The sequence below is a fragment of the Paroedura picta genome, chromosome 7 (assembly GCF_049243985.1).
Source record: "Paroedura picta isolate Pp20150507F chromosome 7, Ppicta_v3.0, whole genome shotgun sequence".
Classification (NCBI taxonomy): Eukaryota; Metazoa; Chordata; class Lepidosauria; order Squamata; family Gekkonidae; genus Paroedura; species Paroedura picta.
This window is the reverse complement of record NC_135375.1, coordinates 17,856,414-17,869,566: the sequence shown is the minus strand read 5'-3', so window position 1 is coordinate 17,869,566 and position 13,153 is coordinate 17,856,414. Positions and strand designations below refer to the sequence as shown.

Genomic DNA, 13,153 nt, shown 5'->3' with positions numbered 1-13,153 from the left:
CCTGTTGTAGTCAGTCTACTGAAAAGATTGGCAAAGGGAGCCTTGACTCTCCAGAGTTCATGCTCTGAAAATCTTGTTGGGACTCTAAGGTGCTCCTGGATTGGAATCTAACAGCAGACCAACCTTCTGAAACTACTGAATAGGGTAGGGGTGGCCAAACTGTGGTTCTTCAGATGCCCATGGGTTACAGTGCCCGTGAGCCCCTGCCTGAAATAGTGAGTGTGTGTGTGTATAATTTTATTCAAATAAAATTGTAGGACGAACCCTGCTTAGCTTCCAAAACCTAACAAAATTGAGATAGCCTGGGCCAGGGATAGTCAACCTGTGGTCCTCCAGATGTTCATGGACTACAATTCCCGTGAGCCCCTGCCAGCAAATGCTGGCAGGGGCTCATGGGAATTGAAGTCCATGGACATCTGGAGGACCACAGGTTGACGACCTCTGGCCTGGGCCATCCAGGTAGGCCATGCTAACCAAAGTCCACCTCAACTAATTGTTTCTGTTGTTGTTGTTGTTTTCATAAGGAATGGGGGTGTTCCCAAGAACTAATTAATTTATTTAAATAGATCCTATATATTTTAAAGCTATCTGCAGAATTAGAAGGAGGTACTAGTAATATCATATAGGTACCCAAAGCAGTTCCCCTCAATGAGGGATCAAGGTTTTATCACTTAAGTGCAGGAGGTATGGTGGGGAGGAGAGAATATGGCTTGATTCATGGTTTAAATGCTGGGGGGGAAAGACGTTTATTTCATAACAGAGACACAACAGGGAAATAGTATGTATCTACAACACCCACAAGCAAACAGTTTCTAGCACAGAATAATGTTTCATCCAGGAAAAGGTTCAACTTTCTGAAAAGAAGACAAGAGAAGAGAAAAAGCACGAGATCTGAGTGACAGAGGAGGATACTTTTTGGCTCGATAAAAGCTTTATTACCGTTGACTCTTCACCACCTGTGACCGTTGAAGAACGTGCTCTCCTAGACGGACCGCTTTGCTGTCAAACAATAATGACTGTTAGAGTTATGGGGTGACCAGGAATGAAATTCATGGATTAGCGGCACGTCTTCAGCACAAGAGACAAAAAAAAAGACATTTTTTAACACTTTGGTAAAGCATTGGAGTCAACTTTGCAACCAAGGAAAGAAGCCATTGATCACTGATAACAAGGCCACGTTCCCTCTTACAGTAATTCAGCCTGATAGGACCAGAATCTTTATCTCAGACACATCTTACCAACTCATTTCCCAGATTACTTGCAATTTCAGAGCAGAGTTATGTTTCTGATCTCACACCAGTGTAAACTGTGTGTATACCTGCGCCCAAAGGACTAGTATACTGGGATAGATATGTAAAGGTTATATCCAAGACATTCATTAAAATCCATTCCTTTCCTTTGAGCAGAATACGTAGAAATTATATACCAAAAAGACGGTGAGATATACATAGATTCAGACCTAAGAGACTTTTTTTTGGTTGCTCGCAGGTGCAAAAGCATTGCAAAGAATATGGCTGGAAAGAAAGGTAACAAGTCTTCAATGTTTTCTGTTAATTGCGCTGGAATTAATGAATAGTGCACATTAGGAAAATGAAAAAGTGTGAGCAAGCATTTGCAAGAAAAAGAAGAGAACAGCACGATTGGTAACAGGAGAAAAAAATCACTGAGAGTTTGTTACAACAGTTTGATCATAACCAGTAGCCTCAAGATAATATTCCTGATTTGGTTTTGCCGAGTTCTGAAAGAGTACGAAGTAATTTACATTCAGGAAAAAAAAACCTGGTTTAGAACCAATTCTTGATCATGCAAGCCCTTATCCTTCTAGATTCCCATGCAAGCCAACCCTTTCTGAAAAGGAAAGAATGCTACAATACCACAAGCAGCCATTTCTGTGTGCTCTAGAACAGGAAAGAGCTGATACTGGGGCCATATTCCAGAGAACCACTAGCTCGTTATGACTTGATCTGTTTGTTTGCTTTTAAAAACACTCTTCAAAAGTCTCTGAGATTTCAAAAGCAGTCATCCGCTGAACCCAGCCACAAGCTTTTGATAGGTGTGTTTAGCGCAAACTGCATTGTTCGGGGTGTCCCCAACCTTTTTGTGATGCCACAGGTACCTTTGGGATTTCGGGAGAGTGGTGAACGCCCCTCTAAAATGGCCACTGCAGGAGGTGGAGACAAACACAATACCTCCTTTCCCTGTTTTGCAGCCATGAAAAATGCTTTCATTTAAATGAGGGGAGTCGACAGAAAGTTGCCCTTAATAAAATTATTCCTCTGGGTTTCTGAGAAGTTTGGCAGGCACAGGCCACCATAGGCTCCGTGTCGAGGAACTTGATTATAGTTCTTTGGGTTATGGCAGAATACATGACTTGAACAGGTAACACCATAGAAGAGTAAGAGTGCCAATCTATTGTTAGTATGCAAGAACAAAACAACACAATGCAACACAAAGCGCCCTCACCCAGGAACCAAAAACCTATCTGGGAAACTGGCACATTTTCCTATTTTCTAGGTGAATCATTCTCCACTGAACGGCACACTCCACATTCGTAATCATCGCTAAATATGCGACTCCCAGTCTTAATAGCTTAGGTTTCCAAAAACGAAGAAAAAAACTGATTCAGGGATTTCTGGCTTTTTGTTTTGAGTTCTGCTTTCAAGACTGTTCTTTGATGCATCCCTTATAATACACAAGTGTCCCCATTCGTCTCCTAGTCCCTCTGCCTGGGTTACATGCTCGCTTCTTCTGGGAATCCTTACTTTGGTTTTCTGGTGGCTGTTCGCCACTCTCCCCTCCCTGCTCCTGTCTTTGGTTCTCAGGTTGTTCTGCTTCTTTGTAGTATTATCGGTATCAACTTGTCTGTTTTGTCTGAAGGCCAAATGGCCATACAAGCTTATTGGCACCGGGATGTCAACTTTCTGCTCTGACTTTACTTTGAAGATAAGGACCTGTGTTCTGTAGTAAAGTATTTTGGTCTGCAAAATGTATTAATGGGGAAGGGGGATTGTCTATATCAGGGGTAGTCAAACTGCGGCCCTCCAGATGTCCATGGACTACAATTCCCAGGAGCCCCCTGCCAGCATTTGCTGGCAGGGGGCTCCTGGGAATTGTAGTCCATGGACATCTGGAGGGCCACAGTTTGACTACCCCTAGTCTATATGAATCCTAGATGTCTCTTAGCAACTCCTTCTTAGAACCGCCTAGCTATCATGAAGTAACCTGTTCTGTGCGGACTTTAATAAACAGCTTTTTGACTTTGTGCAAAGAAACGTCTCAGCTTGTTTTGTGTCCCTTGGAAGTGCATCCCGGGTTCATGATACGTACAGAGGACTAATATATCCCATGACTACAGGAGAATGCCCCAGTCTGAATCCCAGGATGCCTAAAAACTGCCAGTTTCATTGGGCCACCTTACACAACTGTCATTCTTTATAGGGTTTCGCACATCTTCAATCTATCCTCAGAGCCACCTCTCTCTACAACAAGGGTGGCCAAACTGTGGCTCTCCAGATGTCCATGGACTACAATTACTATGCTGGCAAGAGCTCATGGGAAATGTAGTTCATGGATGTATGGAGAGCCACAGTTTGGCTACCCCTGCTCTACGGGACCTACAAGCTATCCCTGCCACCTTTGATTAGGGCAGGGGTAGTCAACCTGTAGTCCTCCAGATGTCCATGGACTACAATTCCCATGAGCCCCTGCCAGCAAACGCTGGCAGGGGCTCATGGGAATTGTAGTCCATGGACATCTGGAGGACCACAGGTTGACTACCCCTGGATTAGGGGACATTGCCTCTAGTCAGTGTTTGTTACTGGAACGGGAACTGAAATAATTTCCACAGAAGAGGGTGACACTGAAGGGGGAGTTTTTAAAAATATAAAGCGAGGTGAGAGAGAAGTAAACGCATTCTACGTACCAGTGATAAGAGGGACTGCTCAGCAACTGCTTCGGTTACGCTGCAAGATCTTAACCTTGCCGAGGGATCTCTATGCTGCAGAAAACGAGACAAAACAATGAATAATTAATTTTTTAAAATTTATTTATTATATATTTATATACCACCCTCCCCGAAGCTTCAGGGCAGTTTACAGGAAACAGGAAAAAGATACAGATAACGTATGTTAACAACAGGTGATAATAACAGTAATAATATTATAACAACAATTTTGTGGAATTGCGTCCCTCCCCCTTGAAAAGATAACATGTGTAAAGTGCTTCTAATATTTAAGAGTTATGAATCAAGGATTCGAGCCAGCACAACAGCCATTGTGCAGGTAGAAGTGCATGGTAGATGGAACAGGTTTTACAGATTTCCCCTTTCACACAGCACCTCCTTGAGTTGCATTCCACCTGATAACCAAGGGTCTGCTTACCTGCCAGAGCAGGTTTTCAGTGGGAGCTGCAGTTAAGAGGGGCAGGTGACAAAAATCTGTGCCTGTGATTGTCTTGCTCTGGACCTAAGCCAGTATTTTTCCTCCTTAGACAAATTATTTATTTAGAACATTTATTTGACACCTCTCCTTATATAAATTCCAGTGCCCTCTGTGGTGTAACCACAGGAACTCATGGAATTCAGCTCTTAGCTGTGATCAAAAAGCAGAAACGTCTTACAGCCTCCTGCATGGTGAAGCTTCCATTTTATATCATTCATGCCACAAACAATGACAACAAAAAAAAAACATTCTTTCCTCTCCATACCTCTGTTACTTTCTCTTCTCTTTCATTTCTGGGCCAGTTTGGAGGCTATCCCCCCCCCCCCCAGGGAATGCCTCCAAGAGGAGACTTTAAAGCTTGCTCTTATTCAAGAGTAAGACTTCTCTCAAATTACAGTCTCGTGACATTTTCCTTGAGGGAAAAAGAAAGATGATTTGAGCTGGAATGGCACAGCGTCTACCAGGCAAATTGGCTGGAAAAATTATCTTTCTATTCTTTGCTCCCTTTTCTATGGATGATGGCTTGATTTCTTACGGGGGGGAGGGGACGAATCCCAACCCCAGATTCTGGAACGCCTAGGCATTTAAAGAGATTGCAGTCCCTTTAAATGCCTCAGACTCCACTCTAAACTCTGACAACTGACACATTTAAATAGGTCTCGGTCCCTCTAGAGCAGGGGTAGTCAACCTGTGGTCCTCCAGATGTTCATGGACTACAATTGCCATGAGCCCCTGCCAACATTTGCTGTCAGGGGCTCATGGTAATTGTAGTCCATGGACATCTGGAGGACCACAGGTTGACTACCCCTGATCTAGATGCCTCACACTGAAAAATATGCGGTTTTCCTGGATACTGGGAAATACCAATATTTTTCCAGTTCCGATATACCCAAAGCTGGAAAGTACCTTTTTTTGCACATGAACTGGGATGGGAAACCACCAAGGAAGACTCTGTAGAGGAAGGCAATAGTAGACCAACTCTGTACTTCTCACTTGGTTTGAAAGCCCTTTGCTGGGATCAGCATGCATTAGCTGCAACTTGACACTTTACACATATACATTACAGCGCTTTGACCACGGTTAATTGCAGCAGGGCTGATTTTTAAGTTATTCTAACTGAGAAAACCTACAGCAGGCTATCTCATGCAGGGTTTAGTGAAACCCTGGTGTTTCTTAGCAGCCCTGGAAGGGTTTCCTGACTAGGTGGGAGTTTGTTGTTTATGTCTTGAATGTGTTAAACATTTTTCAGGTGATATATACATATATGGTCATGTTGACCTGTCTTCCCCTCCCAAAATGGCCAATGATGGGCCTGGACGGGGTGGGAAAGGGAGGGCCCCAGGGTGAGCGTGTACCCTAGAACCTAGTTTTGTAATCCAGATGCCTTTAGCAAAGGTTGCTGGCCTCGTTTTCAGACTGAGAACATCTCAGGGGTCCTTGAATGCCGGCAAGATTCTTTCACACTAAACATCCTGAACACACTGTTCGCTCCTTTCTTTGGCCTCCTGATCTGGGATAAGGTGGGTTGGGCTCAGGAGAAATAGGATGATGTGTTCTAGATATGCCTTGACAGGTTTGCCAACCATCAGGTGGTACCTGGAGATCTACCACTATTGGAATTAAATTCCTGGTAATCAAGATCAATGGGAGAAAATGGCTGGGTTGGAACGTGGACGCTATGACACTGTTGAAGCCCTTCCCCACTTCAAACCCTGCTCTCCACAGGCTCCACCCCCAAAGCATTTCCAAATATTTGCTCTTCAAGTATTTCCCAAGCCACAGCTAGCACCCTATCTTAGGAACTATAAGCCCAATCCCTATATAGGTAAAGGTATCCCCTGTGCAAGCACCGAGTCATGTCTGACCCTTGGGGGGATACCCTCTAGCGTTTTCATGGCAGACTCAATACGGGGTGGTTTGCCAATGCCTTCCCCAGTCATTACCGTTTACCCCTCAGCAAGCTGGGTACTCATTATACCGACCTCAGAAGGCTGAGTCAACCTTGAGCCGGCTGCTGGGATCGAACTCCCAGCCTCATGGTCAGAGCTTCAGACATCATGTCGGCTGCCTTACCACCCTGCGCCACCTATATAGGTTGGAGTAATTACTCTTGATCAACCCTACGGAATTCTCTGACAGGTTGGAAAGGTCATTTACAATGTATGTGCAAACTAATTTAAAATTTCTGTATCCGAGACTCATGTAGTTGGACAGCTTGGATTACATTTTAGCAAAACCTTAAATATTTAACTTTTAAAAGAGAGATTTCATTCTCTGACAGAATATGATTAACGGGGCAATTATTATTTCTGACAGGTCTTAATGCTAATCAAAAACTGTGAAGTCTCTTTGAAAGGGCTACTAGATCAATTTGAGGAATAAAACACACCACCTGCATAAGAAACAGGAAACATGGGACACTCTTACCACAGCCCTGCTTATTCCTTTGAGGGATGCTCAAATGACTCTATTAGAATGCGGCAATTTCTAAGGGAGTTGCCACAACAACCTGGGATGTATTTTATCTCCCTTTATCAGGTGAGATGACCATATATGGTCAGGTCGACCTGCTCCACCCCCCAAATGGCCAAAGATGGACCCCGATAAATGTTTAATGAATTTAAGATATATATTAAAAATTAAGAGCCAGTTTGGTGTAGTGGTTTGGAATGTGGACTTCTAATCTGGCATGCCGGGTTTTATTCTGCACTCCCCCACATGCAGCCAGCTGGGTGACCTTGGGATCGCCAGGACACTTGATAAAACTGTTCTGACCGAGCAGTGAAATCAGGGCTCTCTCAGCCTCACCCACCTCACAGGACGTCTGTTGTGTGGAGAGGAATGGGAACGTGACTGTAAGCCGCTTTGAGCCTCTTTCAGATAGAGAAAAGTGGCATATGAGAACCAACTCTTCTTCTTCTAATTAACTCCCACCCATTCAAGATACCCTTCCAGGGCTGTCAAGAAACCTTAGGGTTTCATGAAACCCTGGTTGAGAAAGCCTGCTCAAACAGTATAATACTACTGTCATCTCTGACAATCCCAGTAACAGGTCAATGAAAACATTTTCTAGATCTAGGTCACTACTGTTTGGGACTAAAAAGAAAGTTGCAGCTCTTGTATCATTGGGCTGCAGTTCCACAAGGGGGTGTGAGATGGCCATAAAAGATGGGCCTCTTGGCTCAGCAAACCGTGAGCTTTCGAGAGACAGGAGGTCAGTCGCTGTGTGAAAAGAACGCTAGACTAGGCGGGCCCTTGGTCTGACCAAGCACGGCTTTTCTTGTGTTCTTAGTAGCACTGAGTTACTTTGCAAGTAGGTTCTAAAAATGCACAGTAACATTTCTAAATGGGTCCTGAAGGGCACAGTATGTTGAGAAAAGGGTCCCACTCCAAAAACCTCGAGAACCCCTGTCCAAGGTTATCATGAACAATTTCCTGCTCTCTCTTTATGGCGTTGTCTGGGACAATGGCCACTGAAACCTGGCAGTATGATTCAGGGATATTCAAGCAATCTAAGCATTTCGCCTGATGTTTGAAGCAATGAACGCATTTGCGCGACATCTTTAAAGTCTTATTCAGGCTCCCTGTCTCCTGGACTACAAAAGGCAAGGAGATAATGCGTCCCATGAAGCTGTGACATGCTTTGCTTCCTGTGTACCAGTCAATGTTTATGATGTTTTCCCCCAATTAAGAGTCTAGCGGAACTGTTACCCCAACTGATTTCATTCGCCTACCCACATTCATCATGGCCTACTAAACACGTGCGGAATTTAGAAAACACTGACAGACTGCTCCTAATTACTCAGTCCTGATCACCAATTATCTAGTTATGCTCTTGTGCAGTTGAGCCCCAACGGAAGTCAGCTGCAACCAGGATTTGGGAATTTAAGCAGTTAAAATGTCCATGAAGTAGAGAGACCCCTTTCATTGGATACTTGCATACCAGGACATAAAAAAGGAGACTTCCCACATGCGGTTTTTACATATTTATTTGAACGACGCGCTTTGAAAAAAGCCGCTGCAGCATTATGTGGAAAGCTTCTAGCAAATTGTACCTCAAACAGAATGAATTTATCACCCAGGCAACTGAGATTTACAAAAGAGGGAGATAATGCACCTGCAGGACAACATGATAACATTCACTCGGTGGTCAGTCTTATTCAGTGGATGCAGCTGGGATGCATTTAAATGGACCAATCCCAGGTATATATACAGGTCTCCCATCCAAGTATTGGCCAAGGTCGATCCTGCTTGGCTTCCATCATCTAACAAGATCAGGATATCCAGGTCAGGGCCTAGGCATATTCATTCAGATTAAATTGCCATGGGCCTGCACATAAGTTTGCACACATAAGATTGCGATCTTCATAGCCCACTTTCAGTGGGGAAAATGTGGGGAGCGGGTCATTTGGATATGTTCACATACACCAGCCTTTCTCAACTTTTTTATTGTTGAGACTCCCATGGAATGTTCTACAGGCTTTGAGAAGCCCCAGAAGTGGCGTGATCGTGCAGACTATGGTTGGGAAGCATAGCTGTGTACATGCCCACTCAGGGGCCCGCCGCTTCCCAGGCTCATCATTGGCCATGGGGGGGGGGGGGCAGGTCAACATGACCACATATATCACCCAATAAATGTTCAACACATTTTTTTAAAAATTGAAAAAAATGTATTAACTCCCACCCATTCGGTAAACACTTCCAGGGCTGTCAAAATCCCCCAGGGTTTCATGAAGCCCTGGTTGAGCAGGCCTGATATACACGCTGAGATCGACCCAACCCCATCCTACTACACCATTCTGCAAAAGTTGGAAACCTTCCTAAGGGCTAAGAAGTCCTCCGTCACTTGCTCTTTCTCCAGCAGAAAAACCACTTAAGCTGGAGAAGGACTCCTTTGCCCAGGGGAGTGGTAGGTTCGGGTAGGGATACACTCCACCTTGTGCAAAGCATTTCTCAAGCTTCAGCCCTACCATATATAAAGAAGACCATGCTCTCTGGAAAACACAATAACACCAGGAAAAGTGGAAGCCAACAGGAAAAGAGGAAGACACAACACGAGATATGTTGACTCAATCAAGGAAGTCATGGCCCTTAGTTTGCGAGACCTGAATAAGGCTTTCATGATAGTACATTCTGGAGGTCCTTAATTCATAGGGTTGATGTAAGTTGGAAGTTGTGTGTATGAGACTGAGTTAAATTTTTTTGGTAAAGATTCATGTTTCAATGCAGAAAAATAAAAAAATTAAGTTTCCTCTGTGTTCTAATTTTCTTAAATATGCCAGAGAACGTTTCTTCCATGCAACTACAGCTGCCAGGCTGACAGTGGCACAAAGATGAAATCACAAGACTTGCCTGGAGTGTATACATGGTTGGACAAAAGTAAACAACTTGCCACAATGGCAAAACTTACAAACTTGCTGAACAGAAGACCTCCAGAAGAATTTTATGATCACTGGAACTCCCTCTGGGAAGTCTTAAATAACTAATTTGCATGTTATGTATGATATACCAAATTAATGTTTCAATGTCTTTCCTCTTTAAACAATAGAAGTTGTGTATTTCCAAGAAGTTAAGAAAAAAAATCTGTTGGGGTGGGAGACTTATTGTACAGCTCCAAGAACTGTTACTTTATCAATATCTTATAAACCAATTAAAAATTCAGGAAAAAAAAAAGAACATCCAACAGATGATTCCAGTTATCTTCTGAAGGTCATTTTCAGGTAGGAAGCCATGCTGGTCTGAAACAGAAGGTCAAGATGTGAATCCAGCAGCATCTTAAAGACCAACAAGATTCCCAGTCAAAGCTTAGGTTGTTGAAGGGGGCATCTACTCACAAAAAGACTGGAAAATGTGTTGATAGGTAAGATATTACTGGATTCCAACCATGCTCTTCTGAAATTCAGATAAAACATCGGCTCTTTATAGAACAGCATTTTTAGGGACCCATTCACAATATTTCAATTCTGTGCTTAAGCCCGAGGACAACAATTCAGTGAAAACTGAGTAACTTAACCTCTAAGCATAAGAACTCCAGGAGAGTAGAGTAAATTAGCCACATGTAGCGAGGGTACCGTATTTGTCGGCGTACAAGGCGACTGGGCGTATAAGACGACCCCCCAACATTTCAACTCAAAATATTGAGTGAGCCCAGTGGGGGGGGGGAGCCGCTCGCCGCCTGCCGCTCGCCGCTCGCCGCTCGCCGCCGCTCGCGGCGCTGCTCACCCAGTGGGGGGGAGCCGCTCGCCGCCGCTCGCCGCCGCTCGCCGCCGCTCGCCGGCGTAGCTCACCCAGTGGGGGGGAGCCGCTCGCCGCCGCTCGCCACTTCCCGCCACCCGCCGCCGCTCGCCGCCCGCCGGCGCAGCTCACCCAGTGGGGGGAGCTGCTCGCCGCCGCTCGCTGCTCGCCGCCGCCCACCGCCGCTCGCCACTCGCCAGAAGAGCACCTGGCGTATAAGACGGCCCCCCCACTTGGAGGCATGTTTTTCAGAGGAAAAAAGCCGTCTTATACGCCGGCAAATACGGTACTTACAATCATGGAAGAGAGTTGTTCCCCATTCGAATCGGGAGTGATCTGAAGTCTTCTGCTCAGCTCGTCCGACAACTCCTGAGGACTGGTCCGAGAGATGGGTGAAGCAGGAGGCGGTGGCAAGGTCAGGCTCAGGGAATCGCTACCCGTGCTCACTTCTTCGGAAATTATTTCCCAAGGCTGACAAGAAGTAAAGCAACCAATTGGTAACAATGCCGAAAAACAACCGTCTCTGCCAGAAGCCTATAGCCCATGACACCCAAACACCATGTCGAGTCTCAACAAAACTGCTTATCAAATGAACTGGTGTTGGGGGGGGAAACCAACATGTACTTTATAAACACCCTTACTACAAAGTTAGCATTTGATCATCAGCTTTGCTTTCAACACATTGTACTGTAGACCTCTATGCAGGGAAGGGGTGAAACGTGCTGGCAGGTTGCAGTGGAAGGATACTTGGCATTTAAGAGCCAGAGCAAATGTGCGAAGGTTTTGGGGTAGGGTGCCATTGGAAATGGAAATGGCAAGAGTGATTATGAACTCTCAGAACAATGCCCCACATTAGAGGTTCTTCAGGACAACAAGAACAGGGAGCTGCTATGAACTTTCCCACCATCATTAGCAGGACTCTGTACTTGTTATTTATTGATTAATCAAATTGTAGCTTGCTTGCTCCCTTCCCTTCCCTTCCCTTCCCTTCCCTTCCCTTCCCTTCCCTTCCCTTCCCTTCCCTTCCCTTCCCTTCCCTTCCCTTCCCTTCCCTTCCCTTCCCTTCCCTTCCCTTCCCTTCCCTTCCCTTCCCTTCCCTTCCCTTCCCTTCCCTTCCCTTCCCTTCCCTTCCCTTCCCTTCCCTTCCCTTCCCTTCCCTTCCCTCCCTTCCCTTCCAGTAACCAATTTAACATCCCTGTAGCATACCATGTACTCATTTTTAAATTTTATTTCGCCCTCCTTTTTCAATTTAATTGGGCCCTTTGGGCTGGTAGTCATTTCTATCAGCCAACTAGTCTTCAGATGCTCAGAGGAAACTAGTAATCAAAAATAAAAAGGCAGAATCCAATAAGGTCCACTGTACAACAGAGACTGCACCAAAAGACCAGGGCCTTTACTGTCATAGCCCCAAAGTCATGAATGGCTTTCTTTGATACATTATCATGATTTCTGATTATACCAGCTTCAATCCAAATTAGGAGATCCATACAAGAAGAGGGCTTTCTAGGTATGCATTTCTTGCTGAAACAGGAATGTGGATATGTGTATCTACAGCTAAACATCAGAGTAAGGATGTGGTTTTTCTATATTATGCTGCTTTCAGTGGGCTGTGCCTTCACATGCGTGCTCAAGCTGCCAATCACATATAAATATCCCTTTAGAACACAGCTGGAGTTAGACAGGTGAGGAGAGAAAGCAAGCTCTAAAAATACTGTGGACAGTATGGATAATAGATGGAAATCAAGTCTAGTTTGGTGTAGTGGTTAGGAGTGCGGACTTCTAATCTGGCATGCTGGGTTCAATTCTGCACTCCCCCACATGCAGCCAGCTGGGTGACCTTGGGCTCGCCATAGCACTGATAAAACTGTTCTGACCGAGCAGTGATATCAGGGCTCTCTCAGCCTCACCCACCCCACACGGTGTCTGTTGTGGGGAGAGGAAGGGGAAGGCGACTGTAAGCTGCTTTGAGCCTCCTTTGGGTAGGGAAAAGCGGCATATAAGAAGCAACTCTTCTTCTTCTTCTATGCAGATTTACTTCTAAGTCCCACTGAGCTCAATAAGGTTGGACAAACATGCACAAGATTGTACCCTAAGTAAGTAAACAGATGGTCAGTCAACCTTCATGACGTTAAGCCTTATTTAAGCTTTCTACCACCCAATTATCAATATTAATTACTGGAAGCCATTGTTGTTACAGTGCTTTTCTTTGAAAACCACTGTATCTTTTGAACTTCGCCTTATAGTACATCCTCCTGGGAAGTTTAATTTGGGACGTACTTCTGGTGGCTCCACACTCTCCATGGGTTCTGGATCCAAATCCTCACTGATGTGTCTCCTGGATCGAAACCTTCGGTGGGCCGCTTCTTGGTTGATCTGTCTGATGTTGTTGTCTGATTCGGATGCCACATCCCTGAAAGGGTGAGTTAGCAAGAGAACAATGAGTTTGGGATCGGGGAGAATGGACATGATTCACGGCAGTG

General features: G+C 44.9%; 1 protein-coding gene across 14 annotated transcripts in view; it reads right to left on the bottom strand.

Annotated features, from left to right (window-relative positions):
- The window catches only part of NEDD4L (NEDD4 like E3 ubiquitin protein ligase), a 312,252-nt gene that overhangs the window by 66,149 nt on the left and 232,950 nt on the right, over nt 1-13,153 (bottom strand). For 10 of the 14 annotated variants that reach the window (XM_077346870.1, XM_077346875.1, XM_077346874.1 and 7 more), the window contains 4 exons: nt 12,951-13,083; nt 10,968-11,144; nt 3,923-3,997; nt 940-999 (listed from right to left, as the gene is read on the bottom strand). In XM_077346870.1, the coding sequence (XP_077202985.1) occupies nt 940-999; nt 3,923-3,997; nt 10,968-11,144; nt 12,951-13,083 (445 nt within the window). The remainder of the gene's footprint in view (nt 1-939; nt 1,000-3,922; nt 3,998-10,967; nt 11,145-12,950; nt 13,084-13,153) is intronic. The other 4 variants (XM_077346871.1, XM_077346865.1, XM_077346867.1 and 1 more) reach the window with 1 other exon arrangement.